Source organism: Archocentrus centrarchus, chromosome 14 (genome assembly GCF_007364275.1).
Source record: "Archocentrus centrarchus isolate MPI-CPG fArcCen1 chromosome 14, fArcCen1, whole genome shotgun sequence".
In the NCBI taxonomy this organism is placed as follows: domain Eukaryota; kingdom Metazoa; phylum Chordata; class Actinopteri; order Cichliformes; family Cichlidae; genus Archocentrus; species Archocentrus centrarchus.
This window is the reverse complement of record NC_044359.1, coordinates 31,076,945-31,098,238: the sequence shown is the minus strand read 5'-3', so window position 1 is coordinate 31,098,238 and position 21,294 is coordinate 31,076,945. Positions and strand designations below refer to the sequence as shown.

The 21,294-nt window shown below is 44.4% G+C and overlaps 1 protein-coding gene across 2 annotated transcripts; it reads left to right on the top strand.

Annotated features, from left to right (window-relative positions):
* Positions 1–917: 917 nt before the first annotated feature.
* Positions 918–21,281, top strand: mntb (MAX network transcriptional repressor b). Of its 2 annotated transcripts, XM_030746638.1 has the most exons (8): positions 918–1,007; positions 1,344–1,482; positions 1,577–1,631; positions 8,124–8,700; positions 8,784–8,825; positions 9,484–9,595; positions 16,796–16,988; positions 17,201–21,281. In XM_030746638.1, the coding sequence occupies exons 2-8, from the start codon at positions 1,384–1,386 to the stop codon at positions 18,016–18,018; spliced, it is 1,896 nt and encodes a 631-aa protein (XP_030602498.1). In that variant the 5' UTR covers positions 918–1,007; positions 1,344–1,383; the 3' UTR covers positions 18,019–21,281. The 2 variants fall into 2 exon arrangements, with proteins under 2 accessions (XP_030602498.1, XP_030602497.1); XM_030746637.1 differs by lacking the exons at positions 918–1,007; positions 1,344–1,482; positions 1,577–1,631 and adding exons at positions 3,597–3,757; positions 3,991–4,226.
* Positions 21,282–21,294: the final 13 nt, after the last annotated feature.

The following is a 21,294-nucleotide window of genomic DNA, read 5'->3' as shown; positions in this document are numbered from 1 at the left end:
GGAGGAAGTGAGAGGGTTAATGGTGAAGTTGGATGCTGCAGCACATCGTTCAGTTTCATTTGACATTAAATGCATTTGATTGGGTGCTGCACTGTTTCTCTTATTAGCCAAAAAAAAAGAGGCAGGCTGGTATTTTCAGAGGTTTGTGCCAGAGTAAGGGAGCTTTGGACTCTCAAAGTGCGCTGAAGAAGCATTTAAATGCTTCTATCTTGATGAGGTTTTACTTGATTTAATGCAACTTATCAAAGGTGTAGACACTTCTTGTATTGCTTGTGGGTTGGGTTTTTTTTTTTTTTTTGTATTTTCCAAGTAAACCATTCAATCAGGAAAGCATTTTGTCTATTGGAGATCAGGAAGTGTCTAAATCTCAAAATAAAACCTGCCTTCTGGCTCGAGATGATCAAACTAAGTTCTTAAGAAAGAAATAGGTCACTTAAGGAAAAACTGCAGCTCCAGACAGCCAGTATTATTAATGTATAACTGTCAGGCCCAAATGCACTGATGTTAGTCTGGTGCTGCAGTGTAACATCTTCAGGGCAACTTCCATCCAGTGAGGAGTCATATACGGACTGTCACTGATGATACAAGTGGAGAAGGAATGCATCAATCCCAAATGGTTTATTCAATGAAAGAAGATGTGAGGTCACAAATGAGATGTTTGGTGTCATATGTGTCTGTAAAGGATAGTTATAAACGGCACCTTACATCTATTGGGTGCAGCATAGTTCCCTGCACTGGAGAGGCAAAGACAACGGAGAGTTCAGTCCCCCTCTTTTTTTATATATATATATATATATATATATATATATATATAATCAATTATGTACCGCAGCCTACTTCTGTGCTCACACACGCACCTGCTCACTCACCCACACAGCAATTACTCTTTCTCTGCGCCTCCTGGTATCCTAGCAACAGTTGCCTGGATAGCAAGTGCAACCCACCACACCTTGCTCTGTCCTGCAGGCCTGCGAGGGTACTCAAATAAGGAGTGTCGGAGGGAAAGGGTGAGTGCAAATACCAAAAATGCAGGTTGATCACAGCACAAAGTTCCGCGCAGTATAAAAGGATCGGGGCTGCTGTGGACCGAAAGGGGCGAGCTTAGGCGTGCGCACGGAAAAGTGTCTCCCGGGGACTCAATGAAAGGATAATGAAACCTGCCTCAGTCTGAAACTCCTGTTTCTCAGCAGAGGCACTGGAGTAGAAACATTGGCCTACATCCGCCCCACCACTGCTCTCTCATATATGCGTTTTGCACGCTTTCTCCCTCGTGCAATCTGAACACTTCAAGAGATGCTAGAAAGAAAGAAAAAAGCTCACTTTCTCATTTGTATTGCTTCTAGGTCATCCATCTCTCGCTCGTTCTCTGACGAGACTGTTGATATGGATTCATGGCAGAGAGGGAGAGAAAGTGAGAGGAGCTGTAAGCCAGCATCGATTCAAATAAGCTGGCATGATAAGAAAGTGCTGAGAGGTTTCAAGGTCAGAGTACCACAGGCGTGTCAGACGCTGCAGCATCGATTCTCCCACGGAGCAGTGAAGTATTTCATACATCTGTCTTGATTGTTCTCTGCAGCTTGAGATCAGCATTTCCACTCGCACGGGTGGCTGCCGGGTCTGCCAATTTATAGGTTTGTGTGTCAGCCCAGTGTAGCTTAGATGACACCCATTATAGTTTTACGTGACCAGTGTTATAATCCATGCAATGCCCGATGAGAGTAATCGGGAACATCTTTAGTCAAGATATATTTCGGGGTGTGGCGCCCTCTGGCGGCAGTAAGCATGGGGCGGGAAAAGCTGCTGCCTCCCTGCACTTTGCACAAGTAAGCAGTGGACACATGAATGCCACGAAAACCCTTATCAACCTGAACATAATGATTTTTAAGGGAGGCAGAAAAGATGAAACATAATGTGACATGATTGTTTTTGTCTTCATGACGACAGTAACACAAAAGAAAAGCTTTAAAGTGTGTGTGTTTTTTTTGAATAATTGTCAATTTTCCAAATCAGTCTAAGATCTGATTATGTTTAAATACTGAAGTTTAGATTTTCAGCTTTTTTCCCTAATGTAACCGAATGGACTGAAAGGCTGAGGTGATCAAGATTACCTGACAACACAATGCTGTTTTCCAAGATACCTGGAAGGTCTCAAGTTTAAATCTGCATCATAAATTTTGTGTCATTTTGTACAATTTTTCTCCTCCTATGTTGCATTGCCTCCTCTTGGTCTCTGCTCTGTAGATCCAGGAGTGATGCAGCACTTCTAACTGGGTCAGTCTATCCCTTCCTCGCATCCCTCCCACCTTCCCCACCATCTCTTCAAATCACCCCTCCTCCGCCTCCTCCTCCTTTCCCCTCCTCTATATGCAAACACCCCTATAGTTTTTTTCACCATGCTGCTCATGTGCTGCAGCCCTCTCATCCCTGTCTCATCCTCCCTCCTCCTTTCTTTCTTTCTGCCTGATTCATTTTCTCCCATGCTGTCAGAGTCTCAGCCTGTTGCTAAATGACTCCCGTCCCCTCATACACACACAGTCACTTTGCGCTGAATTGTTGTCATTGTGATTTTGCCATAGAAACCTGACAGACTCAGACTCTTAACCGTGCAGATAGTAATGATGTCAGTAGGTTTGTATGTGCAGGCAGCGCACATTGCGTGGTGAAGGCAGCTCTAAATATACTTCTGAGCTGCTCTTTGGATTGGCTGATACTCTCATACCCCACTGTGGTGGAGGACATGACTGCGTGGTGTCCAATCAAAGATTATTACCACATCATTTCCATATGTGCATCCATAAACAGTGTACATTCACACATATTACTGTAATTGTAATTATTTAAAGCACTATTACACTAGTAATCAGTCCCCTAAGACACAGCAGACAACATAGATCAAAAGACGTGAACATAAATATATTATACCAAAGAGCAGGAACATGTAGTTACAGATAGAGAAAATACCCTTTTTCCCAATGTGCGAGACAGAAACAGTCGACAAGATGAAAATGGGGCTGCAGCAAATGAGAGGGAAGAGAAAGGAAATATAATCCACTGGAAAAAGAGGGGAAATGGGAAAACTATTTGTGTTTTTGCAAAAAAAAAAAAATATGAAAAGAGTACATGAAACTTTTTAGAGTAATCATTTAATTTATTTTGACCTTTGGCTGCCACAAAACAAAAGTAGACAAGGAAGCTGAAATGTATATAATTTTTGTAAACTACGATAACCTTTATAATCTAAGCATTAATCTCAACATGTGCTTTTCAAAAGATACAATGATTAGGCTACAATACCAGCAGTATGGTGCAAATCTGAACGTTATAAAGCTTGACTTTAGCAGCCTTGTGAACACAACAATCACAGTTCATTGTGGTCAGCTGCTTCGTCTCAAGATAAGCCCCGCCCCCTCTGTATTTGACTGACAGCTCTGATCCCGAGACGGCAGGGTGGCCAGTCACGCTCTCGCCATGCAAATGAGCCGCGCTCGGGCCGGGCGGGTGCCCATGTGGACCAGCACCATGCCTTGTTGTTCTGCGTGCTGATTGGCTGGCTGGCGCCTGATCGGTCTTCATGCGCTGCGGGCCAGCTGCGGGAAGGAAACCACGGAGGGACGCTGACGTCTATACGACTTGCCTTTCTCGAGCCCCCCGTAGATAGGGCCGTTACACGGGGAGCCCGTTTGTTCGCGGTGGTTTTAAACAGACTTTATGCTGTCAGGAATGTCAGTTTGACGACAATGGAGGAGCTAATTTGGTGGTAAGAAGAGAGCGCGGAGGAACAGGGAGTGGTTCGCTCGCCGGGTTTTGTGGGTGGCCGTAGTAACAGGGCGGGGCAGGAATCCGGGAGGGGCGGGCCCTAACGAGAACACGACTCGCCTTGTTGTGTGTATTCCCGTGCTCGCATCGCCATCTTGTTGCCATCCTATTTTTTACGTATGCGAGGATCTACTTTCCGTTCGACTGGATTAAAAATTGCCCGTGTGCTTTCAGGAGAAACCCAAGGGACGAAAGGCTTGGGAGGGCTGGTGTGAGCCGTGCATACGACGCTTACTACAGGGACACTACTTACCTCCCCCCCTCCCTCCTCCTCGGTCTTTTTCCTCCTTCCGTCCCGGGCTACCGGGTCTCCTGCCGTGAGGGCTTACGCGCAATGAGCATCGATACGCTCCTGGAGGCGGCCAGATATCTGGAATGGCAAGCCCAGCAGCAACAACAGACCACACGTGGTGAGTTGAACAAGAGACCAGGGGGTTCGTGCTCAACGTGCAGGGCACAAAGTCCAGTGTGTACGCTGAATATCTTAGTCTCTTTTGAGGAACCGACACCCGTCACTGCCAGCGGATTGCATTTTTAATCGACCCGCCTGTGAGGCGCTTGTTTGAGTTCCTGCCAAAATAAGAGGGACTCACCGCAAACTACCACCAACCCCCCAGGTGCATACTTATTGCACAGTTCTCTCCCCCTAATGCGGAAACGACAAAAGTTGTTTTTCTGAACAACTTTGCGCGCTCTCGGTGTGTGTGTTACACTTTCATCACTTCAGTGACTCACCGTACGCGCGCGCAAGTGTGTATGTACTTTCTGTGACAAACCGTGGTCCATTTATAAATTGTGTGATTGTGACAGGAGTCCATAATATGAGTGTTCAGCCTAATATATGCGCTATAAACGTGTACTACTGGCGTGCGCCTATGAAAGTCTGTAAAATCGGCGGGGGAGTTGTTTATTGTAATTACATTTCCTTATTTATTTGCAATAAAATACCTCCTCTGGATCAGTTTGCCCCAGTTTTTGTCCGTCGAGCGCCGGCAGGGCGGTGGCGAGCCGAGGCTGCTCTTTACATAATACCCTGACATTGCTCAGCTATCTTATGACACTTACTGGGGCGGGCCCTCGCGCGCTAACCCCGGCCCCCATTTGTATATCTGTGCTCGAGCTTATGAATATTGGCTCGCGCTCCTCCGATTAGTTGTCAGTCGACGTAATGATGACTAACTAAACTAGGCGAATGGGGATTAGGGTGCAGGGTGGGGGTGGGGGGTGTCTTTTTGTGTTTCTCCTCTCTGATGACGTGTCAGACCCCCCCCCCCCCCCCCCCCCACACCGCGTGGTAGGATCCGCCCACAGCAACCACGTGCAACCCCCACCCCCCTCAATATACAAACTTAGGCGCATGCACGCACACACACCCTCCTCGTCCCCGCCTTCCCCATTCAGTCTGCTGACAGTGGCGGGTCAAAGAGAGGAAAAAAAAAAGCGCGGGGGGGGGGGGGGGGGGTGGTAAGTAGGGTAGCTCACCGCCCTCCTCAGCCCAGCCTCTATGCAGAAGTTATGTAATTTACGTTTGCGTGCGACGGGCAATCTGGAGCATGGAGTGTGTGTGCATGCGTGCGTGAGTGAGTGTGTGTGGAATGTACTACAAGAGATAACTCTTTGGGGATACACCCTTAAAAACTATCCAGCTGGTATATTTAAAGTTACTTCTTTCTGGAGTTTGTCCCTCTTATGGGTCATGTCATCAAGTTTTAAATTAGGGTCTGAGCTTTCCTATCTCGTTCAGATTTTTCCTTATTAATGATTACTCTTAGCTTTTTACATCGTGTTGTATTTTTTATTTAGATTTTTATTTATTAAGCTTAGTTCTGTTATATTAATAAAATATGACAAATCTGTTTTATTTAAGCTATTTTGGGTTATACGGGCTGTGTTAAATGCTTTGGCTGCTGTGGCAGAGGGATTTCCCACTTTCCGGGATAAATAAAGTATCTTATCCTAACTTAGAAAAAAGGCTGTCTTTCATTTTCAGTCTCTGTCACCACATAGCAGCTATATGAAAACAATGATAAACACCATCTCTCTGTCATATAGAGTTTATTACTGAAAAACAAACAAATATTATATTGATTATATTATTGATTTGATAGAATTTTTTTTTTCTGTAAAATCTGGCTTTTGTGTTTCAAAAACCTTAAAATATTCAGTTTTAACAGTACCTGTTCATATCCATGTGGTATGTTGAGGTGCTGGATCCTAGGTTAGCTGGCACTGGATGTGGTGTACGCCCCGGACCGATCGCCAGTGTATCACAGAGCTAACACGGAAGATATGAAGGGCGTACTTTATTTAATCCAAAAGCTGGGAAATTCCTCTGTTATAATAGCCAAAATGTTAGCCTCAGCTAATAAAACAGCTGAAATAAACTACAGTCATAGATTTGCTGCAGTTTAATTTTTTAGACAGCGACTAATGAACGATTTAGTTTTGCATCAAAAGAAGTTACTTCTGCCTTTGCTCTTCAGAAGAGTTATTCGTCAACATACAAATAACTGAATATAATTCTGTGGGAGTTCTCTGTACAATGTTGTTATCAAGAACAATGCTTTAAAAGAATGTATTCTTCTAGAAGTGATTAGAAACAGCTTCTTTTTCCTGCATATGGCTGTGACCATATCAGTCTCGAACTGCGCAGGCCTTTTCTGCCCTGGTCGCGTCATCAGGAGGTTTCATTCTTATGCAGAGAGGAAACGAAAGTGTTACTTAACACACAGCTAGGCGTCCTGGCATGTGGTGTTTCTGTTTTGTTGGAGGTGGCTGGGATGTGTGTTGGCGTTGCGCAGGTTTGAGGAATCCCTGGGATCTTCTAATGCTGCTGTTTCCATGGTGACTGAGGGCTTTCCATATTACTTTCTAGTCTGCCTGCTACAGTGTGCAGTAACTACTCACTCATATCCTCTCTGAACGTGTGTGTGCGTGCACGCATGCGTGCGTGTTTTTGTGCCTCTGCATAATGATGCCTTTCCCTTTGTTTGCAGCACAACAGTGCTTCATTTATATGTTGTCACGGTGCCAACTCTAGTTGTCCCGACCAAATAGCTCCTTCACAACAGTCCTCAGCTTTTGGTCAGACGCCCTGACACAGCCCAGGGCGAGAGGCATGCTCCGTGCTGGACCGGTCCAATCGCAGGGCAGACTGAGGGGTGTTCTCCCCATTTAGGCAGCAGATGCAGACACAGTTTATGTGGTTACTTGCCCCTCCTCACTGTCTTGTTCCCTGATGACATCATTCTTTGTACGTGTTTGTGTGCAGGAAGTGCTACTGTGCACGATATGGACAAAGTGACATCCATCATGACAGATTCTGTAGCAAAGCTGCAAAGAGGACCTGGAACGTTTTAAACATATTTGCACTGGGGTTTAATTTACTCAAGCATGCAGAACATTTTTTGTTTTTTCAAATGGACAGAAATAATCTGAAAATGCACAGCCTCCTTTTATGTAAGTGTATGTGAACCAATAGTCACAACCCCACAGGTCCATTGTGAGCCAGGAGAACCCTGCAGATGTGTGTGTATATCTATGGATTGTCAGTATATACATTTTCACACATGGACCCAAGCCCTAAACATTTTTAGGCATCACTGAGACGAGCTGCATGCGAGAGATGTCTGACACAGTTAAACTTTCAACAGATTTTGTCCTGCCAGCTCCTTAAAACAAAGTCTTTGTGACGTCTGATTGTGCTGCAATCCACAGCGAGCGAGTGGGTGTCATGTGTCCTGCTTCCTGCAATGCTCTATCCAGACACCCTCGCCTCGCCTCTGTTTCATGTTGTGTGCTGCCTTTGGATAATGACACACCCTGCTGATGACTAATATGTGCAAAAGTCCTGTATAAAAATTAGTTTTAACTAATGAAATGCCAGTCTCAAGTTTTTCTTAAATTTAAACAGTTGTAAGGTTATCATGCAAATCACTTTCCTGCTTGTCTCCTTACATATTTTTAGGGTCACAGTGATTATAAAATCCTGGGCTGATGTGGCATTTAAAATAAGTTGGTGCATTCGGTTCTCGTTGATATGTTTTTTTTGTAGTTATTTATTCCTCTTTAGTGCCAGGAATCCTTATTATATCAAATAATTATAAGGTTTATTAGCTCTTTATCACGCTATCTTTAAACAGGGAACAGATAAATTTCAGCTGCTGACATCAGTAATTGATGATGCCAGTCAACAAGACTGATACCAGCCGATACTGATATTAATCAGTTTATCGATTCATCCCTTGACGCTATCTGTTATGTTATGTTATTTAACTTTGGCCTCCTACTTTTCTTGCCTCCTTCAGAAGAAGAGCAACTTAAAGACAAGGAGCTCATCAAAAGGGAGGCGGAGTCAAAGCATGTGGGACTTGTGACCTCACCATCTCAGCCAGTAGGAGCCAACCATATCACCTGGGGTGATGATACCCACTGTCAACAGCCACATCACCCTCCTGCCCCACCACCCCCCTCTCTTCCAACTCGTCAAGTACCTATTGCTGTCATCCCAATGGTCCCAGTTGTCACCGCGACGCCCTCAGTCCCGCCCCTTCCGCTCAAAACGGCGATTGCTGCAGCAGCAACAACACTCAACAGCTCCCCGCCAGTCAAGAACGCTTCCTCCCCTCCACATCAGCCGGTATCTCGTCAGCTGTTGTGCTCCTCTCAGATCAAAGTGGAACCTAGTGAGCAGCTGATAGATGTAAAGCCTGGTGCATCACAGCTTCAGGTTCAGATCAAGTACCCGGCCCCCATCAGCACTAATGGCTCTAGCGCTCAGCATGCACTGGCTCCTCATCAGACACCACCCACACCTCAGCCACGGCCTAACGGGGTAACGATGGAGGAAATGAGGGGAATGGAAGGGAAGAGGAGACCAGGAGGGTGAGTTTGCATGTATGTGTGCATTAATTATGGTATAAGAGTATTAATTGGTTTGTGGTTGACTATTTATTTTGCATTTCCAGGGCGGGGACCAGAGAGGTGCACAATAAACTGGAGAAGAACAGGTCAGTCAAACCCCTGTCATGTTGCTGTTAAGGAATTAAGGAAAACTTGACCTTACTTGACGGGAGGGGCTCACAGTAGAGCAGCTGCTCCTCCACATTGAAAGGAGCCAGTTGAGGTGGTTCGGCCATCTGACCAGGATGCTTCCTGAGCGAGGTGTTCTGGGCATGTCCTACCGGGAAGAGGCCCCGGGGCAGACCCAGGACGCGCTGGAGAGATTAGATCTCTCGGCTGGACTGGGAATGCCTTGGGGTCCCCCCGGATTAGCTGGTAGGGTTGGCTGGGGAGAGGGAGGCCTGGGCTTCTCTGTTTAGGCTGCTGCCACCGTGACCCGGCCCCAGATAAGTGGAAGAAGATGGATGGATGGAAAACTTGACCACCACACACATACGCATTTTCTGCGTTTTTCATGAAAGAATTTTTATTGTCCAAAGGTCATGGCATTTCCTGAACTAACATCCATCCATCCATCCATCTGTTTATTCATTCATCCATCCATCTTCTTCTGCTGAAATCTTTCTCAAAAATACAAAGTTGGAGTTTTGAGATTTGTTGGTTAACATTACAAGCAAATAACTGACCTTCTTAGAAATAGTGAGTATTCACAGTTGGCTAAGGACATCCGTACGAAGTTTGACCCTTACATTTCTGCCTCTTCAGGCGAGCGCACCTCAAAGAGTGTTTTGAGACGCTGAAGAAAAATGTTCCCAATATCGATGAGAAGAAAACCTCCAACCTCAGTGTTCTCCGCAGCGCTTTGCGTTACATACAGGTAAGGACGGTTTCAGCTTCCCCAGCAAGCTGTTAGATCTTCGTCTTCTTCATAATACTGTTGTGAGGACTTGAATTAATTGGTTGAGCTCTGGGGACCTTGTAGGCTGTTGTCCAGTGTAATTCATGTGGTCAGTGTCTTGTGATGGTGGTACAGTGTCTGCTACATGCTGGTGAATCAGTCTACACAATGCTTTTATAACTTGGAGGTCTCTTTGCTTTAACCTTGTGCTTAAACGGTGGTAACCAGCTGTTCAACACCATCCTGTAGTCATGTAGTGAGAGAAAAACAAAACTGGTTTAACTAAATCAGTGGTTTTTACAGTTTTTGTTCAAAGGCACATTAGAGGGAGCCAAAATTTAAAGGCACACCTGTATGCAAGAATCATCTTCTTTTGATTGCTAGATTAAAACCCTTTTAACAGCTCATTTGTGGCATCTGGAACTCGATTGACACCTGCAGGTTTTTTTTGTATAAGAATGTCACCACTCCATTAACATATTCCTCACCTTGATCACCTTCTCAGGCATTCTGGTTCAGATCCAGCACTCTTCTACAGCCAAGTTTCTCTCAAAAAGGATGTTTCCAAATGTCTTTATCGCTTGTTTGGCACTATGTTAGCACTGGCCAGTTTCTCTGATAGATGATGTTTTTGGATTCAGGGCTTTTGCCTTCTCCACTCCAGCTGTAGTAGTAAGACAGTTTGCTTTCTACAGACTGACTGAAAAACTGACTGTTTTTCCTTTCGTTAGGTATAGGGTCATCTGCACTATTGTTTAGATACACAAGAATGGCGTTCTTATTACTGTCCTGTCAGTCAGAGTCTTTGGTGTGTCCTGTTCTTTTAATTCCATTTATTCAGCAACTGTATAAGATACTGAGGTCTTTTTGACAGAAGTTGTTGTCCACTCTAAAAACTACTGATACAGCAAGTTGACATTTGACTTTTAACTTTTTGTGTCTTTGTATTTTGCAATAATGATGTAAGGTTGTCGCAAAATCCCACGGCACACCTGGACTTGCGTCACGGCACACCGGTGTGCCTCAGCAAATCTTGTGGGAACCGCTGAACTAAATAACATTAAAGAACAAAGGAGCAACATTTTTGTGGGGAAAGCATATTGTAGTTGTTTGAAGACCCAACGCTGCATATCGAGGCAGGGAACTGATGGGGTGGGTGGTGGGGGGGTGAGGACTGTATAGCCTGAAGAAGGGAGTTTTCAGTCTGCAAAAGTAGACGAGGGAGGATTTCTGTACATCTTTGGCAGAAAGGAATAGCAGCCTGGAGCTACAGTCTATGCAGGGGGTTATTTTATTGCGGTGTATAAGCTTTAAGATTTTGAGTTCAATAAAACGTGCTGTGGAAAGTCAGTGGAAGGAGCTAACTTAGGCTGTGAAATGGGGGAACTTGTTCAGAACAATACGTCTGCAAGTTCACGGGCCGCTTTCCAGAGAGCAGAGCATTGAGGGATTTGAGCCCACCTTTAAGATGATGATGGTTTTGTTGTCAGGCAGAGCCAAGCTGCACTTGAGGGTATACAAGCGGCACATATTACAAACATTTTTCTTGGATTAGAGGTAATATACAGTGGAAAATTGGGTTAGGCGGTATTGGTGAAGGGTATGTTAGCTTGGCTGTAGCAGCCTTTAGCTTTGCATGCTTCTCCTGTTTATACAGCAGTGTTTAACCTCACTGTGTTCCACACATTTTACCTGTGTGATGGCCGGTAGTTTTTTTTTTTACTTATAGGTGCATCACCTCAGTCTTCTGGCAGTAGTTGTACTGGTGGGGAAAAAAAGGGGGAAGTATATATTTTAACATAATAAGTTCCATAAACTTTGATTATTTCTTACTTTAATTGAAAGAATATTTGAAAGACCGTCCGTAGGTGATAATGTTTTGTTTTTCTGTTTTATATGATTATAAATGAGATGTTTTGGGAGTTGGAGCTATTTGTTAGACATTGGAAGAAGTTTCTTGGAGAGCAGAGTAATCATTAGTTTAACCTCTTAGCATATACAGCTAGTGTATATCAGTGCTGCTTACAGTCCTTTCCCCAGCCCTCCCTGTATTGCAGAGACTAGTTGGGTAATACTATAGAGGGATGCTTTTCCTGTATCACGCTGATGAATAGCTTCAGTTTTCCTCTGTGGTTCCCCCCATGTTGTCATTGTGGCATCTTCTCCTCTGATTTATAATATCATTTGCTGGATTTATTATAGGTGAATGACTGTGTTCAAATGCATACAAGCATCCGGTCTTCTCCTGTTTTTTTAAATTTTATTTTATTTTTGTTATCACGAAGCATAAAAAGGCTGGTTATGCATATCCCTGCGTGTATGCTCATAACAGTTTTCAGTTTTCTGATTGTTTGCCCGCAGGCGAGTCGTGATTTCATCTCAGCCTTGATGGTCTAAGCCAAAAAAAGAAACCGGAGATGGAGTTTTGGTACTCCGGGTAGCACATGCAGGTTTCTCAAATGATTGATGATGGTGTTTGCATGCACAGCAGTCATAATCAGGATGCTAATGCACATTCGTCCTTTTCTCTTCTCACCGCTCCTCATGTGAACCTGTTAACCTTTTCCTCTCCCTCTCACTGAGCCATGTGAGACCTGAGCACATGGCTAGCGCAAGGCCGATGATGTCACCGTAGCTCACCCACTCCAATAGCTTTGCATCCCTAGATTGCAGATAGGAGACGGGCCGCGGCACGTTCACTGTTTACACTAACAGAGCGGTGCGGCGCTGTTTTCATGCTTTTAACAGTGTGACAGATTCGCAGCGTTTATATCGGCTCTTCTTTGTCTCAGCCTTTTCTTCTCCACATCTATGTCCGTCTTGTCATGTGTCACCCCGCTGTCTCACGTCTTTAGAGTGCTTGGTAACCATAGCAACAGGCAGCAGGTGGCCGGGGCACTGTAGTGAGTCTGTTCCTCTGTGTTTGTCTGCATGAGGGAGTGTGCTGGATGCAAGACTAAACCAGCCAAATTCTGGTCATATTGGTCTTTTTGTCAACGGTTATGGATGATCGAGCACCCGTGGGTGCTTTCAGGACTTCAGCCGTTCACTCTTAAAGGAAATCCCTCCTGCTTTGTCCTCATACCAGATTATCAGATGCATGTGATTAAGGAAAAAGACACCTTTCAGGGCAAATCTCATCACACCTGAGTCATTTTCACCTCTTTTATTAGAGGGGACATGTTGAAATGAGGAAGGATAAAGGAGCGATAGATGAAGCATAGGAGGAGGGTAAAAGGGGGAAGGGTGGCGAGGGAGCAAGGGATGGGGGAGTAGGAGGAGAGGGAGTGTGAGATCGAAGTATGGAAGAAGAAGAGGAGGGGGTTGGGAGGGATCCAGAGCACCCGATTGGCAAACGTCCAGTCGCATCACTCCTTATATGTAATTGCCCCTGTGCTTCACCCAATTAGAGGGCTCCTTATGTTTTTTACAAACTGCTGCTCAAGCAGCCAAATCCCCACAAATGGAGTTGCCAAGGAAACAGCTATGGGTGGCAGCTGTTTCCTTGGTGATTTAGTGCAGGACTAATGGTGTCTGGGTTGATGCAGGAAGACCTTGAAACGATGTTCATGGATGCACACGCACACTTTGGAAGTAGTTGTAATTCCACAGTGGGCACCTTAAAGTAGGAAACCCTTGTGTTAACATGCTTGCACTAAAATCCTTGTGCACTGTAGTGCGTTGATGCTACACAGAGCTCTGCAGACCTATAGCTACATGTCTAGCTTCTCTAATAACAATTGTTAAGCAGATGTTTTAAGTGGGATCCTCGTGTTTTTGTATGTGCTGTGCCCCTGTAGTGGTGAAGACTGATTGGAGTGAAATCGAGTGTTAAAAACAGTTAATGTTAGACCAACTGCCAGGTATCAAACATAGCAAATACTACTATGAGTGGATGTGGTCAGCTAGTTGTTCAGAACAGCTGGAGCTGGTAAGCTTACACTTTTCAAATTATTTTCAAATTTATCAGCTAGCTGCATAACCGTAGCATATTTGTGGCAGTGATAGCTTTGCTATGTCCAAGTTTGCTGTCATTCACCTGATACTTGGATATGCAGTATTTTTGCTGGTCTCACAGCTGCTCTACAACATACACGACACATAGTATATACAGTGATGCGGTGTAGCAGAGCAGGACAACAGGGGTTTTGGCATAAAGACTTTGTTTTTGCTCCTTGACAAGGTAGATCCATTCATGCATCACTAGTAATATAGTGCACTGTTTTGTGTTTTTAGTGCTTAAAAACACTGCAGCATGTTCACAGACAGAGCCCAGCCACTGCTCTGCACGTGTTTTATTTAGCAAGTCACAAATGCACAACAGTGTTTTACAGTTTGTGCTACTCTTAACGTGCACTGCTGCCATCTTGGGTTGTTAAGTCGGGGCTTGTGGGACTACGCCAGCTTTTGGTTGTACAGCTTGAGGGGGCGTTCCAGTTGAAAAGTCTGACTGGGAACTGAGAAATTCTGTCTTCCAACTTAAAAAGGAATGCACCGTTACCTCCCAAAGGCCTCAACGTTCTGGCTGATACTAGCTCACACACGTTAACAACAGAGTCGTGACTGCAGCTCACTTGGTGACTGCGGTCATTTTTAATAATTTTACACTGCTTACACAGAGAACCTTTAATACAAAAGCACTGGTGTTGTTCACCTGTGAGGTTACATGTGATTTGTAAGTGTAACCTGGCCCTATGCTGACAAATCACTGATGTGCTCTAATTTCCAGCACTACCTCCTCATCACTTATGACCTCTAAAACTGCCCACACAATTGGGTGAAAGGCTGCGTGTGTGGAAGCACAAAAAGGGGGAGGGTGTTGGTGTGAGTGATGTTGAGCTGTTAAGTGATTACAGTGCTGCTACCCTGGACCTTGTGAACTCTTCAGAGAGGGCTGTGAAGCAGTGAGGAAGGTGGGCTCGCGTGTGAGGCCATCACGTGCCTGCACAGAGTAAACAGGTTTTCTCACTGAAATGAGCAACCTTCAGTAAGATCACGTGTCTCCACATCCTCCGTTCATCCATTTTCCTCCACTTATCCTTTTCAGGATTATTTTTTTTGGGGGGGGGGGGGGGGGGGGGGGTATCCCAGCTGTCATAGGGCGAAAAGCAGGGTACACCCTGTACAGGTCACCAGCTTGTTAGAGAGCTAACATAGACAGACAGACAACCATTCACACTCACCCACACCTGTGGGCAATTTAAAATCACCACTGAACCTAAACCCACTACATGCATGTCTTTGGACTGTGAGAAGAAACTGGAGTACCCAGAGAAAACCCCACAAACACGGGGAGGACATGCAAACTCCACACAGACCACCTTGATGTGAGGCAACAGTGCTAACCACCGTGCTGCCCTCTTCATGTGCTCATTTTCTACAATCTCACTTGTATTTCCAGTCTTACTTAGTTCAGTTTTGTTTATTATCCTTTCAGCAGTTCTTTTTGTTTTTGTGGCATTTGTCAGATAAACACAACCACAACAACAAAGACAGCACAGTTACACCAATGATATACATCCACAATGTGCTCCATAACAGCACAATTACCAACAATAAGATTACCACAAACAAGCTTATCCTGGCTCAAAATGGGCCACACATCGGCACGATAGGTCTGCATATGCTGTATTTAAAGCAAAGCATCTTAGTTACCTTAACTGACACAAGCCTGCATGCTTCTCTGGCCATTTAATGAAACATACTTTCTAAAAACCTTTGGTTTTGTGTTTAACCGTTTTCCTTTTCCCCTCCCATTTTCCTCCTGTACCTCCCCTCTACCCCTCCCATGCGTCATTCCTCACCAGTAATCTGCCTTAATGTCCTTAGCCTGTCATACTGTTTGGAGTTCATGCGTCAGCTGACCTACACAAAACTGGGTCACGAAGATGACGTGGTGCGGCTGGGAAAGCTCTGCTTTTTCTTCCTAAATCTTTCCATAAAGTTTTCTTTCTTTCCTGTTTTTTTTGTTTTTTTTTTCTTGACAAACACACATTCAGCTTACTGCTCCATACACAGCAGCACTCTGTAAGGAATTAAAGCATTTGTTAATTAACAAATTTCAGCAATCCTGTGACAGAATTGTTAGCAGTGATTTGGGGTTAATAATACAGAAGATGTTTTCTCACTCTGGCCCCACTCCACTGGAAAAAACTAGCGTGACATCCAAGAAATGGGAGGATCTTTAGTAGATGACACCCACTAGAGCAGTGTGGACCTGCTTGAATTTGCAGGCGCTCCTTCTTGCTGGTGTATGGATCTGAGATAGCATGGATAATGTTTGTTTAGGAGCACAGAGAGAAAGTAAGTTATTTATTTAGACTGTGGATATTTAAAACTAATTCTAACCTGAAACAATATTAGGTGTGTTCTGAAATAACCACATAGATCATTAGTTACAAGGGGCAAAACAAGGGAGTCTCCCCGTTCTATGACCTGTTTTTGCTTTTAGCTGTTGATTAAAAGTCCCGTCTGTTTCATATTAACACACTTCCACTGTTTCAGACAGCAAAATCCCCCTCGCTTCCCTCAAAGGCACAAACTTGAAGCAGCTGCTTAAAATCAAGGCAGCATCAATCAGAGCTAATGAAGTGAATGAGGACAGTGTTTTTGTCTTTAAAAGAAAGCAGCAGGATTACTGTTGTTGTTGTTGTTGTTGTATTGATGATGACATAAATGTCTTTTTAAAAAAAGGTCCTCAGCTGCAAATATGTTTTTACTTGAGAATTAACAATGTGCTACACCAATCAGTCATAACATTAAAACCACCCACCTGATGATGTGTAGGATCCCCTTGGACCTACAACAAATGTGAACCATCAGGGCATGAACGTGGTGACCTCTGAGGGTACCCCGTAGTGTCTGGCAGTGTGTCCTTTAGGTTGTTTGGATTGCAGGATATGGCCTGCATGGATCAGGTTCTGGCACATCCTGGATGCTCAGTAAAATGAGACTTTGTCTTTTTAGTGCTTCTCAAGCCAGTCCTGAACAGTTTCTGCACTGTGGTGAGGTGCCTTGGGTTTCTGGTTTTCCCAGAAAAACATTGCACTGCAAGATGATCTGTCTCATTCATTTCACCTGTTGCGGCTGGTTTACACATTTCTATTTTTTTTTTGTATTAGAAATAGAGTTATTATTTTTTTTTAAAGTCCACATCTGCTGTCTGTGTCACCCTTTAAGACTCTGAAGAGGAAGGAGAAGGAGTATGAGCACGAGATGGAGCGTTTGGCCAGAGAGAAGATCGCAACGCAGCAGCGGCTGGCCGAGCTGAAGAACGAGCTTAGTCAGAGCATGGACGTCATGGAAATCGACAGAGTCCTCCGACAGACCATCCAGCCAGAAGACGACCAGGCCTCCACGTCCACAGCCTCAGGTAAAGGAACAGACTGCAGCAGGTGCATGTTTGTGTTTTCATACAGAATCACAGGAAAGGAAGAACATCAGATGCTTTTTTTTTTGACGTAGCAGTTGTTAAATGTGGTTTGAATTTCACTTAAACTTTGGATTTTCTGTCTGTTGATTTTTTATTTTTTTTTTTAATGTAAATATTCATATCACGATCACTGTCACCTCTCTAATCTGCAGAAGGAGAAGATAATTATGAGCAAGACATGGATGAGGACATTCCCGCCCCTCTTGCTCCCACGTCCCTCCCTAAACCAGCTCCTCCCATTTTACAAGCCCAGCCACTCCTCACCCCTCACTTGGCAATCCAGCACGCCACACTGCCTCTCTCTGGAGTCCTCACCAGCGCCTCTCACGCTGGTCCCCCTCCACCTCAAGCCATCGCCCCTGCTCCGGCCCTGTGTCAGCCACCACCTCCTCATCCCATTCAGCCCCCAGCTGTGCAGGTCCAGCCCACTGTCATCGCTCACGCCACCGTCTCCCACGCTTCCGTCATCCAGGCTGTCAATAATGCCCTTCCAGCCAATCACAAACATCTAACGCACATTGCCCCCTCACCTGGCCCCACCTCTTCCACCCCGCAGCCAATCACAGTGGCTCCGGCTGCCCCTGCCACCGCCACTCACCAGCCAATAACCGGCCAGCCCATCGGACACATCACGGTCCATCCGGTGGCCCACCTGGGATCTCCTCTGGCATCCCACCTCCCGACTCTCTACCCTCAGGGTGTGTCTGTGTCCCAGCCCACCATGGTGGGCCACATCGCTCACACCTTCACCCATCACACTCTGCCGCACGTCCAGGCCAATCCTCAAACTAACACTAATGGAGCCCAGGTGAACAGCGCCACCGTGGTGAGCCAGGGGAGCCCGTCACTAGGAAAACCAACAGCAGTGCTGGCCCCCCACCCACAGTTGGTTGGACAGGCTGCTGTCCTCAACCCTGTCACCATGGTTACAGTCCCAACTTTTCCTGTCAGCACACTCAAACTGGCCTGAAACAGACAAAAAGACAGGATGGACTGATGGATGGAAGACAGGAGGCTAGGTTTTCATACTCCTGTCAGTCGCAGAGTGTCTGACATGAACCTTTGAGCATCAACTGTTTTTGGACATTTTGTGATGAATATCTTCTGAGATATTTCAGCCACAGCTCTGTTAGTTTGTGAACAATTACATTAAAGCCAAGTCAGTAGGTCAGGCCATTGTTTGTGAAAAAGCGACTGTGACGTTTGTCTCCCCTGCAAACACAGGAACTTCTCCTTCCTTCCTTCCTTGCTTTCTTCCTTCCTTCCTTCCTTTGCAGCCAGAAGCACTAACACAATAAGCTCAGTTCGCACTCAGGCATCAAGGATTTACCTTAACCGGTCATTCAGTCATTGAGAGAGAGAGAGAGAGGTGTTTGGGCTGTTCCTACAGTGTGCCAGTTGTTACGTAGACATATTCATGAGATCATGTGGGACATGTGGAAGTAACGTCACTCCTGTGTTTGAGAGGCGGAGATGAAGTTGGATTCAGTGGTCCCATCCAGATAAATTACACACAGGTCCGTTGATCTGTTGTTAATTATATCACATCACATAGTCAGCTAATTAGGGCTAAAGCGTTGTCACGTACCGATGCTGTTATTTAGTTTGTGCGTTCAGGAACGGCACAGGAAAGTTCCTTTTTCCTTCAAGTTTTTTTTTTTTTTTTTTTTCCTTTTGCGTTTGCCATGATCCAGATTCAACACGTGGCAGATGAAGTAACTTTTTAAACATCTTGCAGATAGTTTAAGGAAAATAATTTGTGGATGGTAGTGCAATAATAAAACCAGACACACTCTGCAGTTCAAAATACCATAAAGGAGACAAAGACTAGATCTTTTATAGGTGATTTCTGCAGTAGAGTGTTTTTTTTGTTGTTGTTTTTTTTTTTTGAAGTCCACTACCTCAGAAGGCTTTTATTTTGGAGGATGACTCCAAAATATCGGATTTCTTCCAGAGAATTTGGGCAGCGATTGCTTGCATTGGTCAACATACAGTAGCGTCTGTTATTGATGGCCCTGTGGAGAAGTTGTGTCATGTCATCAGAAATAAAAGTAGGGCAGCAAGCTCGAGCTCAGTAGTCATAAAGCCTTGAAACAAACAGGAGCTGAGTCAGAAAGCCGGCCGAGGATAGAAGCTGGGAAACTGGGATTTTCCATGTATTTCTTGAAAAAAATAGTCAAACGTAGGAAGAGCGTGCAGTCCAGCTTTGATCCAGTTACGTACGCCCACCGTCTAAAAAAGCTGTCTTCTATGGGTTTTTCAAAGCATAATGTTAAAGGCTCTAAAATGTATCTTTCACTGCCAGATTCAATACCTGTGAAGATCAAAGTTGCCCAGATACCCACAGGCCATTTGAGTGCATCAACTCCTGTCATGTCTGCACACACTGGTGGTTATTGAGGCTTAAAGTGGCTTAATGAGCCCTGAGGCAGCCTGCCAGAACCATTCCAAAACTCAGCAGCGTTTCACTTTTAACAGGATTGTTCATTAGCTAAGATGCACTGAAACCAACCCAGCCCTGTTATAGACTCTCTGGAGAGATCACACATCAGGCCGAGCAAGAGTCTGCGCAGAAAATTGTCTCCATACCTGCTCTCAAACGTTCAGACAGGTTTCCTTTTGTCCTTTTGATGAGTGATGTTCCCTCAGCACACTGTGGGGAAAACAGGTTTCCATCCTCTTCAGTGTAAGGCAACAGCTCCCTCTGCTGTCGCAACCCAGACACACACACACACACACACACACACACACACACACACGGGGCACAAGTTTCCTGTGAGGCTTTTAAAATATGTGAAAACAATTAAGAGATTTTTGTTTGTGAGATGTACTGAAACTTGTTTCTGTCACAGGAAAAAAACTTTTTGCCACCTGTAAGTGAAAAATTTGGGGTGTTGTCTCAAAAACTTTATGCTAAGTATTTCGAACCTCAGAGAAAGGTTGGTAAGGCTGGGTTGATATGCTGAAATTTCAACTCAGAAGCTTTTTGTCACTAAGATGAAATTATGAGATAAATCAGATTCATTTTTCCCCCGTGGCAGAAACAAGCTTCCACAGAGATGAACTTTATCCACTGCTTTATACTGCTTTTCATTCCAAGAGTCATTTGGAAGTGATGTCCGACAAACGCTGAACACCAAACCTTCTGCCCCAGTCCAGAAAATTAGTTTGAGAAAGATCAAATTTCTTTGCATTTAAAAAGCGGAGAGCGTGTTGATGTGTACGTGCGCATACTCACGGCCTTCTCGCCAGCCTATACATCAGATTTCCCTTCGGTCTATGTCGTCGGTCTGCCGTGGATCTGCTCCTCGCGTCCTCTGCTGTTTTCTGTGTGTTACGTCTGTATATGTGACTGTATTCAGTATGTTTTATATTCTGTACTATAGCTAATCCTATTGTACCCGTAGCATGGCTCTGTTTTCTGTTCTTCTGGGGTTTTACACTTTGCCCTGTGCATGACTGAGTGTGTGTGTGTGTGTGTGTGAGGGTGCAGCTAGCAGGTTATTTTTTTACACAGAGGTGATTTATGGTATGAGTCTGTTTGGGTGCTATCGTGTGTGCCTATACTCAGTTTTCCTGAACACTGTGACAGCTCTGGCAAAACACGTACACATCGAGCGAATGGAAGAGACAACGATTTACTGTCATACTTTGTTTTTTTTCTTAAACGTCTGAGTTTTTGTGAGTTGGATTGAGACATGAAATGAGGGCGAAAAAGGTAAAAAGAAAAAAAAATGGCTGTTGATCCTTTCTTGATAACCTAATAATGTCTAATATTAAATTTGAGTTTTTGTAATATTTGTATGTATGTATGAAAGTTTTTGTAAATTTGTGATTGTATGCACGTTTTGGCAAATGAGTGTATGTATCTTTAAAATTTTAAATGCTCGTTTCTTTTTGGTTCTGTTTTGCATGTAGATTCTGTTTTAGTTTCTTTCGTTTAGAAGTTTTGTTTTAATGTTTTATTTCTGGGACCATGTACAATACTATATAACGTGGGCAGAATCTTGGACCTCATGCTACATTGATATTATATATGAATATAAAAAAATCTTTTCCCTATGGAGAAAGTTTTAAGTTATATATCGCCTGTACACTTTGGGCTGCCTTTTAGATCTAACTGTCCACTGTTTAAGATAACCATGATAATAATGGATTAAAAAAACATATTAATGAAGAATTATGCTGATGAAATAATAAAGATTCTTAATAAATCTTATTACATTTACAACACATTTTGTTCCTG

Coding starts and splice junctions, on each gene's coding strand:
- mntb (XM_030746637.1), top strand. CDS start 3,738: ATGGAGGAGCTAATTTGGTG. Junction 3,758..3,990: donor ATGGAGGAGCTAATTTGGTG/GTAAGAAGAGAG, acceptor GTGTGCTTTCAG/GAGAAACCCAAGGGACGAAA. Junction 16,989..17,200: donor CTCCACGTCCACAGCCTCAG/GTAAAGGAACAG, acceptor TCTAATCTGCAG/AAGGAGAAGATAATTATGAG.